The sequence below is a fragment of the Bos taurus genome, chromosome 13 (genome assembly GCF_002263795.3).
Source record: "Bos taurus isolate L1 Dominette 01449 registration number 42190680 breed Hereford chromosome 13, ARS-UCD2.0, whole genome shotgun sequence".
NCBI classification, from domain to species: Eukaryota; Metazoa; Chordata; class Mammalia; order Artiodactyla; family Bovidae; genus Bos; species Bos taurus.
The window spans coordinates 72,176,300-72,203,828 of record NC_037340.1 but is presented as its reverse complement, the minus strand read 5'-3'; the positions used below and the strand labels follow the sequence as shown (position 1 = coordinate 72,203,828).

At 43.5% G+C, this 27,529-nt stretch overlaps 1 protein-coding gene across 6 annotated transcripts in view; it reads right to left on the bottom strand.

Moving 5' to 3' along the window:
• The window catches only part of IFT52 (intraflagellar transport 52), a 37,911-nt gene extending 12,919 nt beyond the window's left edge, over nucleotides 1–24,992 (bottom strand). The window contains exons 1-10 of one of the 6 annotated variants that reach the window (NM_001038101.2): nucleotides 24,932–24,992; nucleotides 22,614–22,741; nucleotides 21,859–21,946; nucleotides 20,789–20,918; nucleotides 20,420–20,495; nucleotides 19,287–19,358; nucleotides 12,838–12,964; nucleotides 9,406–9,492; nucleotides 8,231–8,299; nucleotides 4,062–4,216 (exon numbers count right to left, since the gene is read on the bottom strand). In NM_001038101.2, the coding sequence (NP_001033190.1) occupies nucleotides 4,062–4,216; nucleotides 8,231–8,299; nucleotides 9,406–9,492; nucleotides 12,838–12,964; nucleotides 19,287–19,358; nucleotides 20,420–20,495; nucleotides 20,789–20,918; nucleotides 21,859–21,946; nucleotides 22,614–22,732 (923 nt within the window). In that variant the 5' untranslated portion in view covers nucleotides 22,733–22,741; nucleotides 24,932–24,992. Of the gene's footprint in view, nucleotides 1–4,061; nucleotides 4,217–8,230; nucleotides 8,300–9,405; nucleotides 9,496–12,837; nucleotides 12,965–19,286; nucleotides 19,359–20,419; nucleotides 20,496–20,788; nucleotides 20,919–21,858; nucleotides 21,948–22,613; nucleotides 22,742–24,629; nucleotides 24,881–24,931 lie in introns of those variants that run through there. The other 5 variants (XM_059892562.1, XM_059892560.1, XM_059892561.1 and 2 more) reach the window with 5 other exon arrangements.
• Between the last annotated feature and the right edge of the window lie 2,537 nt (nucleotides 24,993–27,529).

Here is a 27,529-nt window from a genome sequence, read left to right as displayed (position 1 = left end):
AAAGAGAGGGAATAGCCTTGGGAGTGTTAACTCAAAGGTTGGGATCTGAGCCCCAGCCTGTAGCTTACTTATCCAAGAGGCTCGATCCAACTTCCCAAGGTTGGCCCCCCTGCCTTCGAAATCTTGCAGCTATTGCAATCATGATAGAAGATGCTTTAAAACTCTCCTTTGGGGCAAACTATTTTTACCAGCCACCAAGTAAAACAACTCCTAAATGGGAGAGGCCATTTATGGATGTCTGATCAAAGAATCCTCAGACATCAAGTAATGCTGATGGAAAATCCAGGCCTCACTATATCCCCTTGTGAGGTTCTTAACCAGGCCACCCTCCTCCCTACCCCTGAGGGCTCTCTCCTCTTTCACTCTTGTCTAGAAACCTTGGACCACTAGACAAAACCCCGAGAGGGATTGTCAGAAGATCCTCTGACCAATCCTGAGGAAATCTGGTACACTGATGGAAGCAGCTTTGTCTTGAATGGAAAAAGAAGAGCCAGGTATGCAGTAATCTCCAATTTTGAGACCATAGAGGCTAAGCCTCTGCCACCAGGTACTTCAGCCCAATTAGCTGAGCTCATAGCCCTGACTCGAGCTTTAGAGCTGGGAAAAGGAAAAAGAATAGCCATTTACACTGACTCCAAGTATGCCTTTCTGGTGCTACATGCACATGCGGCTGTTTGGAAAGAAAGGGGCCACTTGATCACCCAAGGGTCCCCAATCAAATATGGTGATCAGATTCTTCGACTCTTGGAGGCAGTCCACCTGCCCACTGAGGTTTCAGTCTCCCACTGTAAAGGACACCAAAAAGGGAACATGGAAGTGGCACGAGGGAACCAAGCAGCTGATCAGGCAGCTAGGACAGCAGCATTAGAGAACCATAACCTAATAGGGATTTCCACCTTAGTTCCACAGACTAATTTGCCAGAAACTCCTTCATATACTGAAGGTAAGACTCTTAAAGCTAAGAGTGACAGCTTTCAAGAAGATCATATGGGATGGTTCCAAAAGGAAGGACTCCTTTTTCTGCCTGGAAACCTCCAATGGAAGTTGGTTAACTCCTTACATGCCACTACTCATTTAGGAGAAAAGGCCCTCCAAAGATTACTAGAAAGGTCCTTCAGAGGAACAGGCCTCCAAACAACTATAAGACAGGTTGTCTCCTCTTGTCCCACTTGCCTATTAAACAACCCGCAAGGAGCTCGAAGACCCCAGTTGGCCCAGCCCGTCCAACGACATGGGGCCTACCCAGGAGAGGACTTGCAGATGAACTTCACCCAGATGCCAGTTTCTCAAGGGTATAAATACCTATTAGTTATGATAGATACATTCACAGGATGGATTGAAGGCTTTCCCACACGGACCAAGAAGGCTGAGGCTGCCCAGGTCATTACAAAGTGACAATGGGACATCATTTACTTCTAAGGTCACCCGAGGAGTCTCGAAAGCATTGGGCATTACTTATTATCTCCATTGTGCCTGGAGGCCTCAATCTTCAGGAAAAGTATAAAGCCAATCAATTCTTAAAATCAGCAGTAAAAAAGATAACCCAGGGGACCTCCCTGGGATGGAAGGAGGCTTTACCAATAGCTCTCCTCTGCACCTGCATTGCCCCTAAGGAACAGGTTGGTCTTAGTCCTTATGAGATGCTATATGGGAGACCTTTTGTTTATGTCAATGACCTCTTCCTAGATCCAGAGGTTTAGACCCTCCAGTCTTATACCATAGCCATTGGGCAATTCCAACAGGATATACGCTTGTGGGGTATGAACCAGGACCCAAAAGATTCTAAAGAGTCACCACTATACGCTCCAGGAACTCAAGTCCTAATTAAAGTCTGGAAAGATGGGTCCCCAAAGGCTCAACTCCAACCCACATGGAAGGGCCCCTACCCTGTAATACTTTCTACCCCCACAGCAGTCAAGGTACCAGGACATGACTCCTGGATTCACTACTCACGAGTCAAGCTGTAGAAGAAAACAGAAGAGGACACTCGATACACCTGTGAGCCCCTGGGAGATCTCAAATACCTATTCAGAACTACCAGTGAGTGCCATTCTAATGAAGACCCTCGAAATCTGGTTTCTGGGGATAAGATTTCTCAGGATAACTCTAAGGAGCCAACACAGCTTGACAGAGAATGTACTCCAAGACAGGAGATAGATCTTCTGATCTCTGAACAAGGAGGGACTTGAGCTATCCTGGCGATGTGAGTTTAAAATTGACCAATGTCCCTACTAGTCCTTGTTGTGCTATATTGATGATGCCTATGATTATTCCATGTACTGTCCATTGTCTAACCTGTTTTGTCTCTGCCCAGGTCAACCAGCTACAACATGCAGTGCCAGTTCAACAAAGATATAAGACTACAGCTGACCACGGAAAATATCACACACCCTTGGACACTGCTATAAGGACTCTGAGGATTGAGACTATAGCAAGATGGGGAGGCCCAATACCCCTCGCCACCCCAGTTCAGCAGGAAGTAGCCAGAAAGACCTCAATGCCCCTATTCCCAAAGAATTGGGCCTCCCATCTCTTGAGGGGGGAATGTTAGGTAGGTAGACTAGGGAAAAGGAGTCCAAAATGGTGGTGGCTAAAAGACAAGGAAGGTCAAAGGAAGGTCCGAGGACCAGAGTGAAAACTTCAGGCAGAACAAACAGCACTCCTGGCTAAGCCCAATTTGCATAGGGCAGGCCCAGGTGGAGGAAAAAACATATAAAAGGAGGAGCCAAAGCACTTTCTCTCGGACTCTCTCTTCCATGTGCATGCGCGAGCTCTCTCTCTCTCTCTCTCTCTCTCTTTCTCCCTCCCCACGCACTCCTCCACTCTCTTCTCTTCAAGTCTTGGATTCTCCTGCTATCTTATAAATAAAAATGGAGCTGTAACACTGATTTGCCTAAGAGCTGTAGCACGGTTTGTCCAAGACCCAAGAGCTGTGACGCACCTAGGGCTTTAATGTCCGTCGCTCCAAATCTTTGTTGTGAGGAGACAAAGAACCGAGGAACATACACTTGCATGACAGCAACCCACTCCAGTACTCTTGCCTGGAAAATCCCATGGGCAGAGGAGCCTGGTAGGCTGCCGTGTATGGGGTTGCTAAGAGTCCGATATGACTGAGCAACTTCACTTTCACTTTTCACTTTCATGGATTGGAGAAGGAAATGGCAACCCACTCCAGTGTTCTTGCCTGGAGAATTCCAGGGACGGGGGAGCCTGGTGGGCTGCCGTCTATGGGGTTGCACAGAGTCGCACATGACTGAAGCGACTTAGCAGATAACCCTGCATCACAGCTTCTGTCCGTCTCCTCCATAAAACCCTACACTTGAGGTACAATGTTCAGCACAGTCGGAGCTCTAGAAGTACTTGGTGACCTTGTACCTAAGTACAGGGGACAGGACATTAGACAGGCATCTGTAGCTGTGCCTTCAGCCTTTGGTTTATTATTAGAGATGTATTGATAGATCCTGTGCCAGGCCCAAGATGCTCAAAAACGTTAGTCTCTGCCTCTGTCCTTAGGGATCCAACAGAGAAGGCAAAAAACAACAGCACAGGCAATGATATGGGGTCCAGCACTGGCCTGAAGGTCACTCGGGCCTGGCTTGAAATCCCTGCTCCCAATGTGGGAGAATCCTTCCCCAAGAAACCTCAGACTCCTCGACCAAAAATGAGGCAGGTAACTCAGAGGACCACCGAAAGCATTAAAAGAAGGCACAACGCGGTGTGCTTACAGGATGACTAACCATCTTGATTCACTGAGTGGGTCCCTGGGACGTGGGGCTCTCTGTCCTAAGACCAGGAAAGTCTCGGGCAAAGCAGGCCAAGCTGGTTCCTCTAAATGCCTGATACAGAGCCTGGAACACAGCAGAGGCTGATAACTGCAGGCAGTTTCCTCTGCATCAAGTCCCGCCCCAATCCCCCGGCTGTCCCGGCTGACCTCATCACAGGTCTGAGAACACGTTTTGTACACCACACTTATTGTGACCCTATCTCCTGGCCCCAGGCTCATGTTTGCAGACCGAACACTCAGAATGGAGTGCAGAGCAGTGGAGAGCCACAGTACTGACTTGATGACCTTCGGGAGGGAGGTCGTATCCAGCTGGTAAAGGGACAGGTCGAAGAGGCTGGTGAAGTCCCGTGGGTTCTCATCGCCCTCCTGGAGACACACTCTCAGCCGCTCGGACAGGGCGGCTGTGTCGGGTAGCATCATGTAGTCGGAAATCTGAAAGTGATAAGACGGTTCCTTTCAGCAGAGCAGGGGCTAGGATTTACTGTCTGGTCTCCAACGCCTCAGGTCTGAATCTGCAATATTTCTCTTCTCTTGCTAAAACATCTTGCTGATTACACTTACTGACAGCCAAACCTTAAATATGCCCATTTCTGTGGAAAGAAGGACCAAGGTCACCTGGGTAAACGCCAGCGCTGGAGAAATCCACGATGCAGGCTGGCACGCACACAGCTGGACACGGCTGGAGAAATGCGTGACCCTGCTGGATGGCTCTCCTCCTTTTTGTGATCTTGAGGGCTCAGTCATCAACCCAATTCTCAAGTTCATCCCCTGTTCCCATTCTCCTAGGCAGTTCTGTCTGCTACTTCCACCAACTAAAATGATTTTCCCTTTCTTAATTTTGGTGACCTTATTTTCTAGTTCAGTGAGAAATCAGAAGCAACCATAAAAGAAAATCCACAAGCTCCCATTTCAAAGTCTATCTTCTCTCCAGCCACCAGCGTATGTGCTGTATACTCTGCTTTCTCTCCTGTCCTATATATGAACCACGTGTGACCCCGGCACAGACTACCCCTCCCTGGACACTAGGCCCTAATTCTTCTCGCCTAGCTGCGGACATGCCTGCAGCCCTGCTGAGAACCTTCAGTGATGACACCTTGGTTACAGCAGAAGACCAGGAAAACCTATGTCCCTCAATAGGTATACCACAGTCAGTACACCGCAGTACAAACAATGGACAGTACAGCTTCCAAAACACAATCAAAAGAAAGCTTTTTATGAACAATATGGAAAAATCTCCCAGACATAATATTTAAAAAGCGAGGTGCTAGGCAGTATATACACATAGCATACATATAGGACCGTCTGGTAAAACAAGGGGGAAGGAGAGTATACACACACACGTTTGCTTATCTCTGTATAAACTGTCTCTGGAATAACATATGAGTAACTGCTAAGATTGTTGTCACTGGGGAGGAGAACCAGGTGGCTGGGCAAAGGCAGAAGGGAGAGCCTTCAGTGTGCCTGCTCTTGAATTTCAAATGATGGGAAGACATTACCTAGCCAGGCAATAAATTTAAGTTTAAATGAATGCATGCTGGCAACCGGAAGTTTGTGTGTTCCTAATTTCCCTTTGAACTGCGTTTAACCTGGACTTCTAACAAGGCTAACTTGGTAACAGTTTGAAAAACTGCTCTCTGAACTCACAACAAACGGCTACACATTCTCCACTGCCAGCGCTTGGGGAGAGGTGTCTGAGCTTGATGTCAGTGAGACTCTGAGTCAAACAGGAGCACTTTTTTCTATATCCCAAGCATCATAAACTTCCCCAATCCTTAAACTTTTTAGACCAGAAACAAGGGGAAGCATCAACAAATAAATGTGCTTCCTGGCCTGATCTGGCCGATGCAGAGGCTTCAACCCTCTACCAGGGAAGAGATGAAGGCAAGAGCAGGACACAGACGCGTGCCCAGCACAGGGAGGAATGCGGGCCACGCCGCCCCAGAGGGTGCTCAGTGGCGCCCCACTCTACAGCCCCACGGACCTCAGCCCGCCAGGCTCCTCTGGCCATGGGATTCTCCAGGCAAGAATACTGGAGTGGGGTGCTGTGCCCTCTTCCAGGGATCTTCCCAGGGATTGAACCCATGTTTCCGATGGCCCGCGAGTTCTTTACCACTAGCGCCACCTGGAAGATTTTCAGTATTTCTCACTGTGTCATGTTACTGGATTCAGTGTCTTACTTTTCAAAGCCTTACAAGACAAAGGACATCTTCCACCAGGTCTCCCACCTGGAAGGTATGTGAAACTGCACCGTTTTAGAGCTAAGAAGGCCTTAACAACACTCCCCTCCTCTGGCTTTGTACTGAGGCTTTGCTTTGGAACCAGCCCAGTGTCTCACACGGTAGAGAGAGAAGAACAGAACAGCAGAAAGGCACAGGCTCTGAAATCAGACTGAAGCAGGTACTAACAATGGCTTAAGTACGTGTTAGTCACTCGGTCGTGTCTGACTCTGTGACTCCATGGACTGTAGCCCACCAGGCTCCTCTGTCCATGGGATTCTCCAGGCAAGCATACTGGAGTGGGTAGCCATTCCCTTCTCCAGGGGATCTCCCAACCCAGGAACAATGGCTCGGCCAGGGATTAATCTAAGTGGGAACCTTGAAGACTTTACTCACTTCCGTTTCCTCGGTTAGAAAACAGGACTGACAGAAACTGAGCAAGAGCAAGGCGGCCACACGGAACTGGAGCAGACACAACACCTCTTAGCACTGCTTCCCTCGGCACACAACACTCTAACTAGGGCTGGCGGCTGCCAAACACATCATCCACTCAGAGCTGGGTCCTCTGAAACCTGAAAAGCCAATTCCTGGTTGGCTTTACCCCAATTCTTTGGTTTTGGGGCTTACATTACTTTTAAGGAGAAATTTAAGCACAACAGCCCCACACTTCATGTTTCCATCTGAAGCGATATTTTAGATGTGAGGCTCTCATGTTTCCGAACCTGAGTCAGCCCGAGGTTTCCCAGCCAAATCAGTCCTCAGCCAAGGGCACAGGCCATCGGTGATGGTCTCTGGCTACCTTGTGCTGCCTGCCAAGTCGCTTCAGTCGTGTCCGACCCTGTGCGACCCCATAGACGGCAGCCCACCAGGCTCCCCCATCCCTGGGATTCTCCAGGCAAGAACACTGGAGTGGGTCGCCACTTCCTTCTCTGATGCACGAAAGAGAAAAGTGAAAGTGAAGTCGCTCAGTCGTGTCCGACTCCCAGTGACCCCATGGACTACAGCCCACCAGGCTCCCCCATCCATGGGATTTTCCAGGCAAGAGTACTGGAGTGGGGTGCCATTGCCTTCTCCAGTTACCTTGTGCTACCCATAGCCAAAAAATCATTTTCCTGACAGGTCAGCAGTTAGGAAACACAGAGGTAAATGAAGAAGGAGTAGACTTTTGAGTCAGCAGCCCTGGGTTTGGTTCCTGGCTCTGTAACTGTTGGCTGGCTCTTTGGGCATATTACAGTCTTGCAGAATTTCAGTTTCATTGATAAAAAGAGAATAAGACCATCTACTTGCCAGGGCTGTAGTGCGGTTTAAACAATGATTTATGTGGACGTATATGATATATAGGGCCTGGTATTAATATATAACCAATACAAGAGGTTTTTAAAACAGTCTTGATAGATGTATAGCCCTTTTATACACTTCAGTTTAACAAGTAAATTTATGTTGATTCACTTATTATTATGATTCTCATAATTACCCTGTGAGAAAGGTACTGGTAGCCCCAAAACTAATGAGAAAATGAAGATGAAAAAAGGTCAGAAATAACCCACTTAAGGTTTCAAGGCTCATGGTGGAGTGGGACCGAGAATGCAGTTACTGGTTCCCAGTCCAGAGCTGGCCTTTTATTTATTTATTTTTTTAATATTTATTTGGCTCCACTGGGTCTTAGTTCCACACGAGGAAACTTCATTTGCGGCGTGTGGGATCTAGTTCCCTGACTGTGGACTGAACCCAGGCCCCCTGCGATAGGAGCACAGAGTCTTAGCCACCAGACTACTAGGGAAGTGGTCTTTCCACTCTCCCATGTCTGATGAAGTATTATCATAATGCCTTTAGGATTGTTCTTCCTAAAGGCAACCAAATTGGAGCTTAAAACTTAAATTCTGATGATCTTTGTTTCTTTATGAAAAAGTACTTTTATATCCTTCATAGTTTTGAAGACGTATTTCTCTACAGATACTGATTCTGAAAGTTTCAGCCAGAGAGCATATATTAAGTTCCAGTTACTACATATACAGACAGAGGCTCCCACCCCACTGAATTCTATGACTAATAATTTACTGATTTTTTTTTTAACAGCATAGGCTTCGTCTTGCCAAAAAGCATCATTTCTTGCTATCTGTCTTACAGATAAGGTAAGAGATAGATAGGTTTTTGGAACTCTTAGAAGTGGTGCTGAGAAGCTGGACCCATTTTTCATTTCAAAGTTGTTAAGTAATTTACCGCCTCCTACCTCTGGGTCCTCGGCGTCAATCTGGTTTAGGTGGATGTCTTCTGTTGTGAGCCACCGGAAAACAACATCCTAAATTAAAAAAAAAAAACACAGACTTACACACTGTGTATTTGAGAAAGCTGTAGGCAGGACTAGAGAATTTAATCAATCAAGAAAAATGATGGCAGGAAAGAGACTATACAGCAGTGATTTGAAAAAGGGCAGTCGCCCCTGTCTTGGTGAAATCATATAAAAACTTGAAAGTCTTTCTCACTCTAGTGCCATTTTTATTGTTAGAAATTTACCATTTATCTTTGGGCACTCAAGCCTTTAACCACAAGCCCAAATCTATTAAAATGTGTTCACAATTCTGAAACAATCCCTGTATAATGTGCTGATGACAGTCTGGACTTAAAAAGTAGAATACAGCAAGATGTCCCAGAATGTGACTAAAGACAATGGAACTTCATGTGGATTCTATAAAAACAAGATCTTCAATCAATCTCTCAACACAACAACAATCCTTAAGGCTGAAGGAACATCTTCTCCCTCTGGTCAGAGAGCCACCAGCATCACGCCAAAGTCCAGCTCTGGCCAGCACCCTGCCATCCTTCCCAGGGCATGTTCCCCTCACACTTGCCATGCCTTTCCTTCATTTCCCACCTCAGTCAGCAGCCAGTCCCATCACAGTCTCCTCGTGCTGGCCAGTGCCTCCCCCACTCACCCCTTCCCTGCCTTCATTCACGTCCTTGCCCCTCCTTGCCCATATGTTTCCCTCTCCCTTCCCTCTTCCACACCCAAAGACCTGACTATGCCCAAAGCTGCTGGACTCTCTACAAGGGCTCGCCGTGGCTTTTCAAAGAGAGTTTGAGTTCCAAGGCTCCACGCACGAGGCCCTGGATGGGCTTGCTCCTCCCTGCTTCCCCAGGGAGGCTCCCAGCCCGGGCAGCAAGTTTGGAGACACGCGCCGCATCCCTCTGCACTGACCTCCCTCATCTCTCAGTCTCCCTCAATGTCCTGTGCACTTGTGCAGAGCAGAGACTGTGCCTGACTCACCTTCGTGTCCTTAGTGCCTGGAACAGAATGGGCTCTGAAGAGCTGGTTTTAAATGAATAGATGAACTCAGCAGTACATTTTTTAAATGACATGAAAATCGTGTACAATATTCATTAATATGACAAAAGAAAAGAGCTTACCATGATTTTGCTGTTCTCTTCTTTATCCAAATATTGGTCACTGAACATGTGACATGAGCCAAGCACTGCCAGCTTCCCACCTTGGTTCTGCTGATGACAAAGCAGGGTCAGTGATTCAGATCCCAAATGGACCACGCGCATCCTAGTCACCAAACACTTATCCTCACAATCACATGAGCAAATGTCTTCTACACCAACATGTGTCAGTTTACATGGGTATTTTAATGGTCTAGAAATGTCAATTATGACAACAACTAAATTCCAACCTGCCTCTCAATTTAGACGCTTCTGTACCCTTCTATCTGACTTAAACAGAAAGTAATGTAAATTTGTTCGACAGTATTTTCCCAGTTAGTGAAATTATAAATGAAAATCATAATCTTAAAGGGAAATAAAAAAAAACAAATTGAAAAACAATCTGTAAAGATTTAGACATTTTAGGAGTACCATAAAAAGTGTTTAAGAGACAGAAAACTAACCCACAAGCATGAAAAATTCACAAAAGAAATGACTAGCTAATAATAAAAAACTTTAAGATTAGTAATTTAAACAAAAAACAAAGTACTTTTCCTTATAAGATTAATAAGTAAGAAAAAGTGACTGTAAACTATTGGTCAGGTTTCAGTGACAGTCTCTGACACGGTGCTGAAACTGCCAACAAAAGCAGCAACGCAGTATAAAATACAGCAGACACTCTGCACACCTCTACAGTAATAGTTACAGAAGATCAGAAATAAATCCAAACATTCACCCAGAAATACGGTTAAGAACAATGGAACCTCCCAGTTGTTAAGTTATATATCAGAAAGCATTTTCACTAACTTGGAAAAATGCATCTGCCACAACATTAGGTTAAAAAAAAAAAGTATACCATCAATTGTAGAGAGTTTAAAGCCTGTGAGGCAAACAAAAATGCAGCACCAGCAGAAGCAGGAGAAAATGACCACGATGTCCACCTGGCCTGCCTCAGAACAGTGCGAGAGCAGCATGTTTTCCCTCCATCTCTGTGTGTATTTTGTGGCTGCGCTCAGTCTTCCGTGTGGCGCATGAGCTCTGGATCAGGCGGGCTTCATTGCCCCACAGCATGTGGGATCTTAGTTCCCTCACCAGGGATCACACCCACATCCCTTGCACTGGAAGGCAGATTCTTAACCACTGAACCACCAGGGAAATCCTTCCATAGCTGTATTTTAAATTACCGAGTATATATTATTTTGTCATAAGAAAAAAAGAGTACAGAATTAAAAATACAAAATGAAATCAGACTTTCTAGCAAAGTCACATACAAGGAAGACACAGTTGTAATGGTACTGAAAAAGAATGACACCTAAGCCACAGATGTTGGGAGACAAATATACAAATTCTGCAAATAAAACAAAATTTGCAAAACAAACTCTGAAAGGTCCCACATGAAAAGCAAATGCTTCATAAGAAAAATAAAATGATTTCTACACCATAACCACTGCAAACAGATCGGTTACTGAGAATAGGAAATTAACTGGGTGGAATTCTAGAAAAAGAATGGGGAAATGACTGGATGAACTGGGTTGTGATTTGAATCCCCACAGGCTAAGTCAATACATAAACCTCTATTCACAGATTTATCTTTTCCTTAATATACAGTTGACCTTTGAATGAACATGGGTTTCAACTGCATGGTTTCACTTACAAGTGAACTTTTTCAACAGTGAATACTATTGTACAACACAGTCCACGGTCGATTGAATTCACAGAAGCAGACTGCACAGATGGAGGCCTGGCTCTATTACACACGATTTTCCACCATGCAGACGACCGGCACCTCTAACCCCCACACTGTTCATGGGTCGACTGTATTTTCTTTTCCCTACTTCATTTATTTCAAATAGACTGTAGATTGTTCTTTAATCCTTTTATTCTGTCCTGACAGATTATACCATTGTCTTCAGTGGCCTTTTCCAGCATCTGTCTATAACTTGTTCCAATTAAATAGGCATATGTTTACTCAAGGACCATTTGCTCCCTCAGTGTTAATGAGTCTGTCCCAGTAAACTGAAGACCTAGAAAGTCTTGTGATGAGCCCAGAGAAGGCAACGGCCCTGGGCAAGCAGGCAGAACCCTCCAGTGCTGGCCTGACCTTGCTCATGGGTCCAGGTGGAGCTCCTCCCTGAGATCACTGCCTCATCTCACCAACAAGAGTGACAGGCAGCAACCTCTCTGAAAGACTGTTTACAAGGCAGGACTGAAAGCCTATTAGGAGGAGAAAATGGGCTTTAAATAGCTAGGCAATGAACAGATGATAATCTCATGAGTTCCAGAGGAAACGCCGCACTTAGCACAGAACGGTATACCCACCAGATACTCCATAAAGTCCACTGATTAAGCCAGGTAACATCTCTATGCCTGGTTAAAAACAATCAAAGCTCTGGTATTACATACAATACCAGGGGCCCCTTAAGATGGTGTCTCATGACTTTTGTGTCTCTGAATAGACATTTCATGTAAACTGGTCATTTCCGCATCTTGAATCATTTAATAACACTTTAATTCTAAAACAATATTTCTCTCTGCTTAGGAGAGACTAAACTGCCATAATAGCTATACCAATTTTGTCTAAACATCATCTTTCAAGCACAGCATAGACATTTATTTACTTCCTAATAAAATGATGTCAGAAATTTTAAATATGAGAAGGAAAAGTAATACCTAGGTCCCATAAAGAAAAATAGGATCCTGCTAAACTACAGACATGTGGGTCTCTGGACAAAAACTGGGAGGTCACTGGTGAATTCCACGTCTTGGTAGACAGATGAAGGTGGGTTCAACAGACATGAATTAAAAGGCAGTGGATACATGGGGTGATGAGGACGACGACGATGCCCTCTCGAGCCACCTGAACCTGTATCTTGCATGTACTCCAGGATGATAACATTCCAGGATGAGTCTCCTGGAATGTTTTCCTGGGATGCACTAAAATACAAGCAGCACAATTCTGTGGTGCAGTTTGCTTAATCAACCTTCCTCTAAATGGATTCTCTTACAGTGAGGGTGAGAGCTGGTCAGAGGCAGCTGTACTACACGCAGCCTCATGCTGCACTGGAAAAGCTTTGGATTTATAATAAGAGCTACGTTTAGGTCTTGACTCCAAAAATGACCACTGTTTCCCCATAAGTAAAATGTAATTCAGTGCAATTCTACTTCACAGGACTATTGTGAAGACCAATGAGAAAATATAGGCATTTCCTGGTGGACCAGAGTTAGGACTCTACTGCAAGGGACCCGGGTTCAATCTCTGGTTGGGGAACTCAGATCCTGCATAGTGGTGCAGCGTTCCCCCGACCCGCCCCCCCCAAAAAAGAGACAGACAGTATATGAAACCCCTATAGAAACAGTAGTGTTCACAATTTCAGTAATAAAAATTACATACCCACCCATATCTAAGAAAGGCTGTACCTTCGAGTGATAGAAAGCCAGGATGGGCCTGTTAAGCGGGAAACAGACAGAGCCTGTGGACAGGACAGCCACTGCGGGCTTCGTGACACTCAACGTGGCACCAAAAGGATAGACAAAGGTGAGAGCCCTGAAAGAAAGAAACGTTCAAGGTGTTCAATAGCAAAGTTTTTGAAGATAATCTCAGTGTTTCTTGAGAAAGTTATGATCAAAATCTTCTATAAGCTTTGGTTTATTACCTCAAAATCAGTATAGCTCTAAGTTTAATGAAGCATTTTAGGAAATGTGAATATAAATGAAAAATGTACAATCGTATGCGTAAATGATTATAACAGAAAGAAATAAAGTAGTCCCTATGGAAGAAGTGGAAGAAGAGGAGGCTTCATCTAAGAACTGAACCAGAACTACACATGAGCCTGCTCTGGGGAACCACGTTGCAGACATAGTTTTCTCCCCCTCATAAACCTGACTGGTGTTATCGCCAGGTACGAATGTCTGCCACTGGAGGGGTGTGGAGCGGCTGAGGGCTTATACGAATACAGGCGTATATTTATCCCACGTTGGACACTTCTACACAGACCAGTCTTGGAGTACCCCCTCTACTCTACACTGTTCTAGCAAAGACTGTGAGTACCTAGAGTGAATCAGTAGTTGGGCAATGTACTCCTGGAAAAGGTGTGGGACTGAGGGGCTAAGGGTGGCGTGCACACCTGGGTGAGGCCAGGCCCTGCAGGAGGAGCTAGGGTTTCAGTGAAAGAAAAATGGAGCGAGTTCCCTGGTGATCCAGTGGTAAAAATTCTGCGTTTCCAATTCAGGGGGTGAGGGTTCCACCCCTGGTCGGGGAACTAGGATCTTGCATGCTATGTGGCCAAAAAGAAAAACGAGCTCTCCAAAGTATTTGTTTGAAAGAAGTGTTCTCAGAATGGAGAGAAACAGGAATCTTAAAAGCAGAGCATATAATTAGAAACTGGGGCAGGAGGTGGGAGGAACGGGCAGAGGGAATACCCAGGAAGAGCTGCCTATGAAGATTTTAATTTTTCTTTCTTTTAGACCACTCTTTTTAGCTTAAGTTTTCAATTATTTCCTTCCTGTGTCAGTTCTCCCTGTCCCTTCAGTAAAGCCTCACCTACAGCTATGACTTCTATGTCTCATCGTGGTTGAGAAGAGGTACCTGCCCCACATTGCCCATTCTCTTCCTTCTACCCCGAACCTAACAGTATCCCAGTAAGGGGGCTACAGCCCAGGATTTCCAGAGCAGGAGCAGAAGGAAGTGAACAGTTGCCAAGGAGGAAGAAAAGGGAGAAACAGTTGTGTGTATGTCAGGGCCCACCCTTTCCCACACTTTCCCAAGTGCACTCAAGGGAGATAATTCTTAAGAAAGCAAAGAGAATGGTCGCTTATAAGATGAAAACTGTCAAGCTATTTATATGCCTCTATTTCTTTTATTATTACTAAGAAATCAATCAGACTGACATTTTGATGAGACTTTAAGTGTTAGGTCCATGAATCAAGGCAAATTGGAAGTGGTCAAACAAGAGATGGCAAGAGTGAATGTCGACATTCTAGGAATTAGTGAACTGAAATGGACTGGAATGGGTGGATTTAACTCTGATGACCATTATATCTACTACTGTGGGCAGGAATCCCTGAGAAGAAATGGAGTGGCCATCATGGTCAACAAAGGAGTCCAAAATGCAGTACTTGGATGCAATCTCAAAAACGACAGAATGATTTCTGTTCATTTCCAAGGCAAACCATTCAATATTACAGTAATCCAAGTCTATGCCCCAACCAGTAACGCTGAAGAAGCTGAAGTTGAACGGTTCTATGAAGACCTACAAGACCTTTTAGAACACTCAAAAAAGATGTCCTTTTCATTATAGGGGACTGGAATGCAAAAGTAGGAAGTCAAGAAACACCTGGAGTAACAGGCAAATTTGGCCTTGGAATACGGAATGAAGCAGGGCAAAGACTAATAGAGTTTTGCCAAGAAAATGCACTGGTCATAAAAAACACCCTCTTCCAACAACACAAGAGAAGACTCTATACACGGACATCACCAGATGGTCAACACCAAAATCAGATTGATTATATTCTTTGCAGCCAAAGATGGAGAAGCTCTATACACTCAGCAAAAACAAGACCAGGAGCTGACTGTGGCTCAGATCATGAACTCCTTATTGCCAAATTCAGACTTAAACTGAAGAAAGTAGGGAAAACCACTAGACCATTCAGGTATGACTTAAGTCAAATCCCTTATGACTACACAGTGGAACTGAGAAATAGATTTAAGGGCCTAGATCTGATAGATAGAGTGCCTGATGAACTATGGAATGAGGTTCGTGACATTGTACAGAAGACAGGGATCAAGACCATTCCCATGGAAAAGAAATGCAAAAAAGAAAAATGGCTGTCTGGGGAAGCCTTACAAATAGCTGTGAAAAGAAGAGAAGTGAAAAGCAAAGGAGAAAAGGAAAGATATAAACATCTGAATGCAGAGTTCCAAAGAATAGCAAAAAGAGATAAGAAAGCCTTCTTCAGCGATTAATGCAAAGAAATAGAGGAAAACAACAGAATGGGAAAGACTAGGGATCTCTTCAAGAAAATCAGAGATACCAAAGGAACATTTCATGCAAAGATGGGCTCGATAAAGGACAGAAATGGTATGGACCTAACAGAAGAAGATATTAAGAAGAGATGGCAAGAATACACAGAAGAACTGTACAAAAAAGACCTTCATGACCCAGATAATCACGATGGTGTGATCACTGACCTAGAGCCAGACATCCTGGAATGTGAAGTCAAGTGGGCCTTAGAAAGCATCACTACGAACAAAGCTAGTGGAGGTGATGGAATTCCAGTCGAGCTATTCCAAATCCTGAAAGATGATGCTGTGAAAGTGCTGCACTCAATATGCCAGCAAATTTGGAAAACTCAGCAGTGGCCACAGGACTGGAAAAGATCAGTTTTCACTCCAATCCCAAAGAAAGGCAATGCCAAAGAATGCTCAAACTACCGCACAATTGCACTCATCTCACACGCTAGTAAAGTAATGCTCAAAATTCTCCAAGCCAGGCTTCAGCAATATGTGAACCGTGAACTTCCAGATGTTCAAGCTGGTTTTAGGAAAGGCAGAGGAACCAGAGATCAAATTGCCAACATCCATTGGATCATGGAAAAAGCAAGAGAGTTCCAGAAAAACATCTATTTCTGCTTTACTGACTATGCCAAAGCCTTTGACTGCATGGAGCACAATAAACTGTGGAAAATTCTGAAAGAGATGGGAATACCAGATCACCTGATCTGCCTCTTGAGAAATCTGTATGCAGGTCAGGAAGCAACAGTTAGAACTGGACATGGAACAACAGACTGGTTCCAAATAGGAAAAGGAGTTCGTCAAGGCTGTATATTGTCACCCTGTTTATTTAACTTATATGCAGAGTACATCATGAGAAACGCTGGACTGGAAGAAGCACAAGCTGGAATCAAGATTGCCGGGAGAAATATCAATAACCTCAGATATGCAGATGACACCACCCTTATGGCAGAAAGTGAAGAGGAACTAAAAAGCCTCTTGATGAAAGTGAAAAAGCTGGCTTAAAGCTCAACATTCAGAAAACAAAGATCATGGCATCCGGTCCCATCACTTCATGGGAAATAGATGGGGAAACAGTGGAAACAGTGTCAGACTTTATTTTTCTGGGCTCCAAAATCACTACAGATGGTGACTGCAGCCATGAAATTAAAAGACACTTACTCCTTGGAAGAAAGTTATGACCAACCTAGATAGCATATTCAAAAGCAGAGACATGACTTTGCCAACAAAGGTTCGTCTAGTCAAGGCTATGGTTTTTCCAGTGGTCATGTATGGATGTGAGAGTTGGACTGTGAAGAAGGCTGAGCGCCGAAGAATTGATGCTTTTGAACTGTGGTGTTGGAGAAGACTCTTGAGAGTCCCTTGGACTGCAAAGAGATCCAACCAGTCCATTCTGAAGGAGATCAGCCCTGGGATTTCTTTGGAAAGAATGATGCTAAAGCTGAAACTCCAGTACTTTGGCCACCTCATGCGAAGAGTTGACTCATTGGAAAAGACTCTGATGCTGGGAGGGATTGGGGGCAAGAGGAGAAGATGAGATGGCTGGATGGCATCACTGACTCGATGGACGTGAGTCTCAGTGAACTCCAGGAGTTGGTGATGGACAGGGAGGCCTGGCGTGCTGGGATTCATGGGGTCGCAAAGAGTCAGACACGACTGAGTGACTGAGCTGATCTGATCTCATCTAAGTGTTAAAGCTAAACACCCACCCCCAAAACTAATACAGGACTTCCTAAGATGTGTGAATGAGTAAGATTAGCTGGGAAAGTGTATTCCTGGAAGAGGAAGCAGACATGTAAAGGTCCTAAGGTGAGAGAGAGCTTAGCATACTTAAGGAATTCAAACAAAGTCAGGGTGGCTACAGCAGAGTAAGAGAAGGAAAAAGAGAAGTGATAAAATACACGGGGCTAAAGGACAGCCTGAGACTCCAACAGCTAAGAGACTTCAAAGCACGAAGCAGGGCTGCTTATCCACACCTCAGAGCCTCTCAAGACACGGTTCTGCTTCCGAGATAACCCAGGAAAGGAACAATCTGCCATCTGCCCTTCACGAGACTGAGGAAGTGAGACTCTGACAGCAGGTAAGGTACACGCCTCATACCTTACAAGCACTCCTGCAAGTATGCCTCGCTGGAGTTTCCCAACAGCTAAGATTCATATCGTCCCCAGTACACAGATATAGCAACTACAGCTAAGAGTCACTCTGTGCTGGGCCACCCTGCAAGGAAGGCATGAAATTGGAAACTTCTAAATCCTTCTAAATCCAAGTCCACAGTTCTTTTACTTCTTTACCAAGAATCAGATTGTGATTCTTAAATGTCCAAAAATGTTAACTTATATGTTGCTACTTATTTTTATCCTTTATGACTTTACTGTGGTTTCATACTAAGAAAGATTTTTTTTTACTCTAAGATTATAAAACATTCACTTATCGTTTCTTTCAGTACTGTTGTGGTCTGATTTTTAATATTTATAAATTTAACCCATCTGAAATACATTTTGAGATGTGGCATGAAAATAGAAATGTTTTTCCAAGTGAAAAACATTTTAGCCAAAATTATACCATTCATTCCCCAATAATCTGAAATGTCACTTTTACTATAAAATAACCCTTATCTTCCATATATTTTGGGTCTAATTTTTTGTTTTTCACTAGTTTGGAATTAGTATCACAGTATTTTAACTACTAGAGGTTTGTAATATGCATTAATGATATAAAAACATTCAACTTTTATGGGGCAGAATATCCCAAAGTAAAATGATAAACTGGGAAAAATACTTGCAACAAATGGAGGTCTTGTAAATGGATAAGATATACCATCAACAAGAAAACAGATCAAATGCAGTGAATAGGAAATACACAGGATAAACACAATCAGTCAATAAACTTTGAAGGCCATCCTATTCATAATCCAAGAACTACACCTGAAAATAAAGTGGTATCATTTCTCAGTAGAATATTCTATGCTGGCAAGAGAGGAAAGGGATGTTCGTAGGGACCGTAAACGCTACACGTGCCTGGAGCGTGATTTGGCAATGCACCACATTTGGCAATGCATCAACTGGAACATCTGTGACCCCGAAATTTAAACGCCAAGAATCTGGCCTACTAAGATACTAGCATAAGTGCTCAAAAACTGTGCCTACAAAGATGTTCACTTTGTGCTTTGTTATTTATGACAATTAATATAAAATGGTGGAGGACAGGGAAGCCTGGCATGCTGCAGTCCCTGGGGTTGCAAAGAGTTGGACACGACTTGGGGGCTGAACAACAACATCAAACTGTGTATAATAAAAATAAGGAAAAGAAGTTAAGAGTCTGCCTTGGAGCAGACTGCCTAGCACCGAAACTCAGTTCCGACACTAGTCAAGTGAGCCTGGGCAACTACACTCTCTGTTAACTCGTCAATAACCTTAGAGGCTGCTGTGAAGATTAACTGAAGTAATAATACATGCCATGCCTACGACACAATAAGTGCTCATTAAATGTTAGGTGGTATTATTAATGAAAATGTTATAAAATTACCTAAATGTCCAGTAAGAGGAGACTGGCTAGATTAGGATACATCCAACTGAATCCAGTCATTATTAAAAGGATAAAGTACCTATCCCTATTTTTATATATGAAAAAAAAGATTTTTAAATCTAAATGTTGTTTAGAAGGATTATCTCTGGGGAGAAGGGCATGGATTTAGTTAGAGTGGAGGGTTCTATTTTCTTCCTTTTGAACTGATCAAACTGGTTTTTTGATGAGAACTACTTTTGTAATCAAGAACGAAAATGGTTTCATTTTGAAAAAGGAAACTCTTCAAATGACAATTCTGCCCTCTTCAGGTGGCCTTGGGGAACACACTCACTGCGCGTTGTTTCCACTGCTCTCCTCATCAAGGATTCCAGGCACCGCCTTCCCTGCAGCCCGGCTAATCTCCCTTGAAGAAAAACGAATTAAAATCTAGTAAACAACAACAAAATGTAGGGATTTCACACTCCATTCATTAATATAACTTTCAATCAGATACGAGGACTGTGCAGTCAAAATACAATTCTTAAAAAAATTAAAAGTACTCCTACACACTTCTATCTCTTCTGGAAGTTTGCAAAAGTTAATATGAAAATGTAAGAGTTAGTTGCTCTTTCTTGAGTCCTGAGGAAAGGGCTCAAATATGTGTTAGACCCACATTCTTGCCTTGTATTCTAGACTCTGGATCTTCAGACCCTACGTACCTGGCAAGTGAAGTGTGGAATGAATTGTTCTGGACACGGGGACCAGAGGGTCCTTGATGTTGCCCCTCACGCACTCAGTTCCTGCTTTCTCAAAGCTCTTATGGTTTAGGATTCAATGGATGAGAAAAAAACGAGTTTCATCTTTGGTTCCAGGGGTGAATATGACCCCGGGCCTTCGATGCCCTCTGCCACAGCGACCAGTTCATGATGAGCCCGTGGCCTAGGTCAGCTCAAAGAGACCACACCTCAGGTCTACTTTTGTTAAGCAGGTTGGAACCAAGGCCTGCACTCTTGCCCTAACTCACGTAGCATGAAGATACCAATTTGGGAACCGTTAGAAGGATTCAGTCCACACACACCGGAGAGCAGAGCCAAGAGAGCTGCAGAGAAATGGGACTGGAGTCCTGATGACATTGTGATCTGTCGGTCCATATCCAAAGCACGCCCAACTTCTCAGCTTTTCAATTACATGAATCAATACAATCTCCCCGTTGCTTAATCCCATTTGAACAGGGTTTTCTGTTACTTGAAATTGAATATATTCTGTCAAAAGGTGATGTGGAGTCGGGTTTCAAAAGATGGGAGTAGTATTATTTGATGGATGAGAAGTGATATAATACAATAAACTATCATTTAATAAAATAAAACAAAAAGGCAAGAAAGGAAAACGGCTGGAGAAAACAATGTGTGAGAAGATAGAAGGGAAGAGTCACGGAGGAAAGAGGAGAGTCATCGGCAAAGTCATTTCCACTTTTGATATGCTTACCTATTCAAGACTCCATTGGAAACTAGAGCTTCTTTAGGATGGAAATACTTGTAATACACATTTCTAACCACAGCATCTTTAGGGAGAAAAGAGAAAGTGGTGCATCTTAGATTAGAAGTAAGTTTGATATTATAGACACGTACAAATTTTGACCTGAAGGGAATCCTGGAACTGTATTCCAATCACTCTCATTTCATACATGGAAGAAGCTAAGCACCAAAAAAGTGAGACTGCTGGGGAGGTCAGAATGCAGGACCGTGCACCCTCACAGCCCAGGGCTTTCTCCATTGTACTATCAGGCCCAGAGGACTACGATATAAATAATAAATAGGAAGTTACTGCCTCTAATAAAATAGTAATAATAATTACCATTATTAACCATGATTCCATATTCTTCTAGGAGAAAGTTAATGTTGGTATCAAATCTGGATTCCCCACCCTCTCCTAGCATCACAAGGATGTCTCCACCACCATCAAGGTATTTCTTTAGGATTTCAAACTACACAAAGAAAAAAAAAAACAATCTATAAATTTATGCCAAAGACCTTTGTCAAAAACACTGTGAATAAGATCTTAACTAGCTGAAAAAGAAACACTTCCAATCTGTAAAGGCACTTAAATATAAGTTTATATTAAGAAAACATAAAACTTATTATGTTTCAATAGGATTTCCATATTTGTCATTAGCATAAAGCTCCAAAATACTCAAACTGAAATGACATTTTCCCAGTTGACTATCTGGACAGCACAAGTGGAAAACTACTAGCTAAAGGAAGATTACAAGTCACTGTTGTATAGATCCCATATGGTTTATCCATTCAACTGGTGGTGGACACCTGGGTTGCTTCTGTCTTTTGGCTGCTGGGAATGGTGCTCTCGATTAACGTGGGTGTACAAACCCCTTTGAGATCCTGCTTTCAATTCTCTGCATATATCCCAGAAGTGGGAATGCGGAATCACAGAATTCTGTTTGTCATTTTTTAGGAACCACCATCCTGTTTTCCACAGTGGCTGCACCACTTCACCTCTCCACCAATGGTACACAAGGGGTCCAATTTCTTTACATCTTCACTCATTTATGTTTGGGTTTCACATTTCTCATTCTTTGCCTAGCCATGAAACAGAGTTTAAAAATAGCTAAGAAATAGTTTAATTTTAAATGGAATTTCCTATTTTTAAAGCAAAAATATGGCAAAGAGGTATGGCTGATACTGAACTCGCCTGCACTGTCTGTCTGGCACTTTTCATGCAAAAACTCAGCCACACCACACCATAGCTGTTGTGCTGCATGAATCATCACAACTCCACGATGGAGAGAGAGATGAAGTGACCACCTTGAGGCCTCATAGGTAAGTGGCGAAGAGGAATTTACGTTCAAGATTTCAGAGCCCATTCTCCTAGCTATCTCACTACCAGTCTTCTTTACGAATATTTCTTACCTCAGCTGCGGTAAATTTTTCCCTCGGCCCAGCTGTAATCCATAGTTTCACCCCAATGAGCTTCTCAGGTGTGATTTCATCTTTTAAGCTAGAAATATGATTTTAAAAGCAAGTGTCAGATCCATGATTTAAACCAATTTATGAGCTATTTTAGCATCTAAACTGTATGGAATCAGAGGCTACAGAGGCCCAGAGATGAAGGATTTAGAGGTACCTAGTCTAGCTTCTCTCTCAAAAGTGAGACTCCTCTCTAATAGGCCTGCCCCAGAGTCATCAGCCTCTGTTCAAATATACCTATAAGCCAAAATTCTAGGTATCTTAGATTAGACTAGACCACACTAGAGCATAAAGAAGTCCCCCAACTACTAATTCAATCAGCTCTACCATTAGCTCACATGACTACATATCCTTACCCATTAAGAAAAACCATGCATACACACTCAGAGATATTTTTGGTTTTTCCTTTCCCTAAACTGAAGTACTGACCTGAGTTAAAATATGGAGAAAGCCTTTAACCTCTGAAAAACGCATATATGTATAATTAGAATAATTTTTGACTTGTAATTTGGGGGGACAACTTAATAAATATGCTAATTGCCAATTTTCAAGAGAGATGGTTTAATAATTTACTTCTGAACAATGTTTAGTGGAACCCCTCCCACCGCAAATGCCATTCTTATATAAGATGGATACTTCCCAGTATTACCAGCAAGCTGTTTTTACCGCTCAGAAGGGAAAACAATATACTCGGTCACCTCTGAATTTTCCAATGACTCCGAAGTCTTTTCTGCATGGATTTATAGCCATTGCTCGTGGTGAAGACTTCCTTTTTGTATGCATTGAAAAGAATGGTGCTCCGAAGCTCTTTTTCCATGGTCACCTCCTTATGGGAAAAAGAAGGCAGAAAAGGGAAACAATAAACAATATTTCAAAAGAAAGATCCTAAAAGGAATAAATGTCTATTTCCTATAATTCATTAAGAAAAGGAGTACAGCTGCAACTTACCTACAATTCCGAAAGGCTGAAAGTGAAATAAATAATCATGGCGGCAGAAACCCAAGGCAAACCCTGGGTTTCCTATCAGCCCACTCTCATGGCCCTGCCCTGCCATCACCCTGCCACATGGGGAACCATGTTTCCAACCTGATTCCTCACCCTTAACTACTGTGAAATGTGGAGTATAGTTTTCTAAATTCTTTTTACACACACAGAGTTACAGTTTTATTCACAAAATAGAACCATATGCACTATTCTGCAACACACTTTTTTCATCTAACCTGTATCTTTCACATCTTTCCATGTCACTATATACCACTTTTTTTTTCAGTGCTGCACAGTATTCCATTTTATGGATGTACCAAGATGTATGACATCAGTCATATACCAATGGACATCTATTTTTCTCCCCAATTTTTTGCTAGTAAAACAGTACTAAGAACATCATTGAACATGACATTTTGGTGCACTTTGCATATCTTCAGAATAAATTCCTATTGAATGGCTAAGTAAATTATTTCTAAATTGCCCTACAAAAAACTAATTTTTACTTTCACTAACACTAATACATTTCTGTTTCCACACTACTCTTTTTAACTTTTTCATCTTTGCAAATAAGATAGGCAAAAAAAACCTTATTGTTTTAATCTGCACTCTGAAATTAGTAAGAAGACCATCCTTCACTGTGTATATTAGCCACTTGTATTTCTTCTGATTTTTGTGTTCACATATGTGGATCATTTTTCTATTAGGTTTAATACTTTTTAGTTGATCATGAAACAAATATTTTCAGAAGTTTGTTTTTAGACTTAGTTACTGGTAGTTTTTTTGGTTTAGCTTGGATGAATTTTGCAGGCTCTACAGATAGTTTTAAATTTAATAGAATCAAAAGTATTAACATTTTCCTTTTTGGCTTCTGAATTGCACCGTGTATTTAGAAGAGTTTTTGCCATGCTAAGGTTATAAATACATCTCACAATGCTTTCTTCTAGTACTTTTATGATGTTATAATTTTTAAGATTTAAACTTTAGTCCATTTGGAATTTATTTTGGTGTTTAAAATTACTTTTGTTATTGTTTTAATTACTAAAAAGCTGCCTGACACTAATCTATCTTTTCAATGCTGATTTAAAATACACCTTGCCTATATAATAAATCCCTAAAAATTGAATTTTATTATATATTCTATATAATCTATCTGCCTGTAAGTTCCTGCTCAGTCTCAATTATTTTAATTACTATAGTTTTATAATAGGTATGTTGGTGTTGCTGATAAAAGCTAGTCCCTCTATTACTAAGAATTTTTAGAATTTTCCTGGCTAGTCCCACATCTTCCTTCTTCAAACTTAACTTTAAAATGATTTTGACGGGTTAAAAAAAAAAAAATCCCCCCATGATCTTTTCATGTTCTATTTATCCACGCCCATGCTTATTTTCAGTGTGTACAAACAAAATTATATCCTGCCTTCTGATTACGTTAGTGGTTGCATGGCTGCCATAATAAACTCAATATTCATAAGCATCTTTTCTATTTCTGGCCTACTGCAATTTACATATTTCTGCTTCTGTCACAATTTTTGTCCCAGAACAAATTCCTAAGAGCAGGATTCCTGGGAAAAGGGGATGGGACTAGGATGTTACGGCACGGTTTCATGTCAGTGTTCCTTCCCACTTGGTAGGATGACCAAAAACCTTCCAGCAGGAGGCGAGTCAGATTCGAGCCCCGTCTGAGGTCTGGGATCCGGGCCTCTATCTGCGCTCCTTTTTTACTTTACCCTGCTGCTGCTGCTGCTGCTAAGTCGATTCAGTCGTATCGGACTCTGTGCCATTTTCTTCTCCAAAGCATGAAAATGAAAGTGAAGTCGCTCAGTCGTGTCCGACTCTTCGCGACCCCATGGACTGCAGCCTGCCAGGCTCCTCCGTCCATGGGATTTTCCAGGCAAGAGGACTGGACCCTAGTGGACCTCAGTTTTCCCTAGGATATGCCCAGCATCCTCCAGGACACCTGGCCGAGGCCCTCGCCAACTCCCAGGCCTCAGCGCCCTGGCCGGCCCACCGCAGCAGGAATCCGCCTTACCTGAGGCCCGGTGACCACCGTCTGCAACCGCCGCCGCCCAGCACCGCGCGGCCAGGTAACCGCCGCTTAGCAACGGCGGTTGGGAAACTGCCCGCTGGGAAGGCGTGGACCAGGGCGTAGCCCCACCTCGAGAGCGACGTGCCAACGACCTGGCGGAAGACGCCGCTACCACTAACTCTTCTAGGAGGCAGAGCCCCGGGTGGGCAGGGGCGGGGCTTATGCGGGACTGTACCATTATTTTGGATAGAGGGGAAATCCAGACAGAACGTGGATTAACTTTAGGCCAAAGACAAACTCACTGGATTTTCTCCTTTAATATCTAGTTTCATTAAGGGCTTATAAAAACGACTAAGATCATGGCATCTAGTTCCAACACTTCATGGCAAATAGATGGGGAAACAGTAGAAACAGTGACAGACTTTATTTTGGGGGGGCTCCAAAATCACTGCAGATGGTGACTGTAGCCATGAAATTAAAAAGATGCTTGCTCCTTGGAAGAAAAATTATGACCAACCTAGACAGCATATTATAAAGCAGAGACATCACTTTGCCAACAAAGGTCCGTCTAGTCAAAGCTATGGTTTTTCCAGTAGTCACGTATGGATGTGAGAGTTAGACCATAAAGGAAACTGAGCGCCGAAGAATTGATGCTTTTTAACTGTAGTGCTGAAGAAGACTCTTTGAGAGTCCCTTGGGACTGCAAGGCAAGTCAAGTGGTTTGGTATTCCCATCTCTTGAAGAATTTTCCAGTTTATTGTGATCCACACAGTCAAAGGCTTTGGCATAGTCAATAAAGCAGAAATAGATGTTTTTTGGAACTCTCCTGCTTTTTCCATGATCCAGCGGATGTTGGCAATTTGATCTCTGGTTCCTCTGCCTTTTCGAAAACCAGCTTGAATATCTGGAAGTTCATTTACGTATTGCTGAAGCCTGGCTTGGAGAATTTGAGCATTACTTTACTAGCGTGTGAGATGAATGCAATTGTGTGGTAGTTTGAGCATTCTTTGGCATTGCCTTTCTTTGGGATTGGAATGAAAACTGACTTTTTCCAGTCCTGTGGCCACTGCTGAGTTTTCCAAATTTGCTGGCATATTGAGTGCAGCACTTCCACAGCATCATCTTTCAGAATTTGAAAGAGCTCAACTGGAATTCCATCACCTCCACTAGCTTTGTTCATAGTGATGCTTTCTAAGGCCCACTTGACTTTACATTCCAGGATGTCTGGCTCTAGGTCAGTGATCACACCATCGTGATTATCTGGGTCGTGAAGATCTTTTTTGTATAGTTCTTCTGTGTATTCTTACCACCTCTTCTTAATATCTTCTGCTTCTGTTAGGTCCATACCATTTCTGTCCTTTATCGAGCCCATCTTTGCATGAAATGTTCCCTTGGTATCTCTAATTTTGTTGACAAGATCTCTAGTCTTTCCCATTCTGTTGTTTTCCTCTATTTCTTTGCATTGATCGCTGAGGAAGGCTGAGAGTTGGACTGTAAAGAAAGCTGAGCGCCAAAGAATTGATACTTTTGAACTGTGGTGTTGGAGAAGACTCTTGAGAGTCCCTTGGACTGCAAGGAGATCCAACCAGTCCATTCTAAAGGAGATCAGTCCTGGGTGTTCTTTGGAAGGAATGATGCTAAAGCTGAAACTCCAGTACTTTGGCCAGCTCATGTGAAGAGTTGACTCATTGGAAAAGACTCTGATGCTGGGAGGGATTGGGGGCAGGAGGAGAAGGGGACGACAGAGGATGAGATGGTTGGATGGCATCACCGACTCGATGCACTTGAGTTTGAGTGAACTCTGGGAGTTGGTGATGGACAGGGAGGCCTGGTGTGCTGCAGTCCATGGGGTTGCAAAGAGTCGGATACGACTGAGCGACTGAACTTAACTGAAAAATGAGAGACTCCCCTCGCCCCGCCCCTCCCACCAAGGGCCGAAACTTCGCTCCACCTGGACTGACGAGGCTAGTGGAGTCTTCCGGCGGGGAGTGCGGAAAGCCTAGCCTAGATCCCAAGGGCGCAGGCGCAGAGCGGCGGCCCGCTGGAGGGCGGAGGTTTGCTCCAGCGAGCTTCAGTAAGGGTCGCGGTACTGGGAACGCGGGACTGGAGGGTCGGCGCTGTTTTATATGAGAGTTTCTGTCTCCTGGGAGACCAGAGGGGACATCCAGCTGCAGGGCGGGCAGGTTTAATGATGAGAACGGGAATACGACTTAGTTCTTTCTGTTTGATAAGCCCCGCATCTATGAGCGCCACAGTGCCAGACTCAGGATGGGGCGTGATCCTTTAGGGATGTTGGACCTTGTCAATCCAACCAAAAAATAAAAAATATAGGACTTCTCTAGTGATCCATTGGTTAAGAATCCTCCTTGCAAGGGAGGGGAGGCAGGTTTGATCCCTGGTAGGGGAGCTAAGTTCGCACTTACCAGGCAGCAACTGAGCCTGCAAGCCGCAATGAAAGATCCCCATTGGCGGAAACTAAGATCCTCTGCAGCCAAAACAAATTTAAAAATAAAAAATATAGACCGTTTTGAGGGAGCTCTGAGGGGCTGGAGCTGGGTAGACAGGCATCCTCGTTGAGCAGAGAAGAGAAAAAAGAATAGA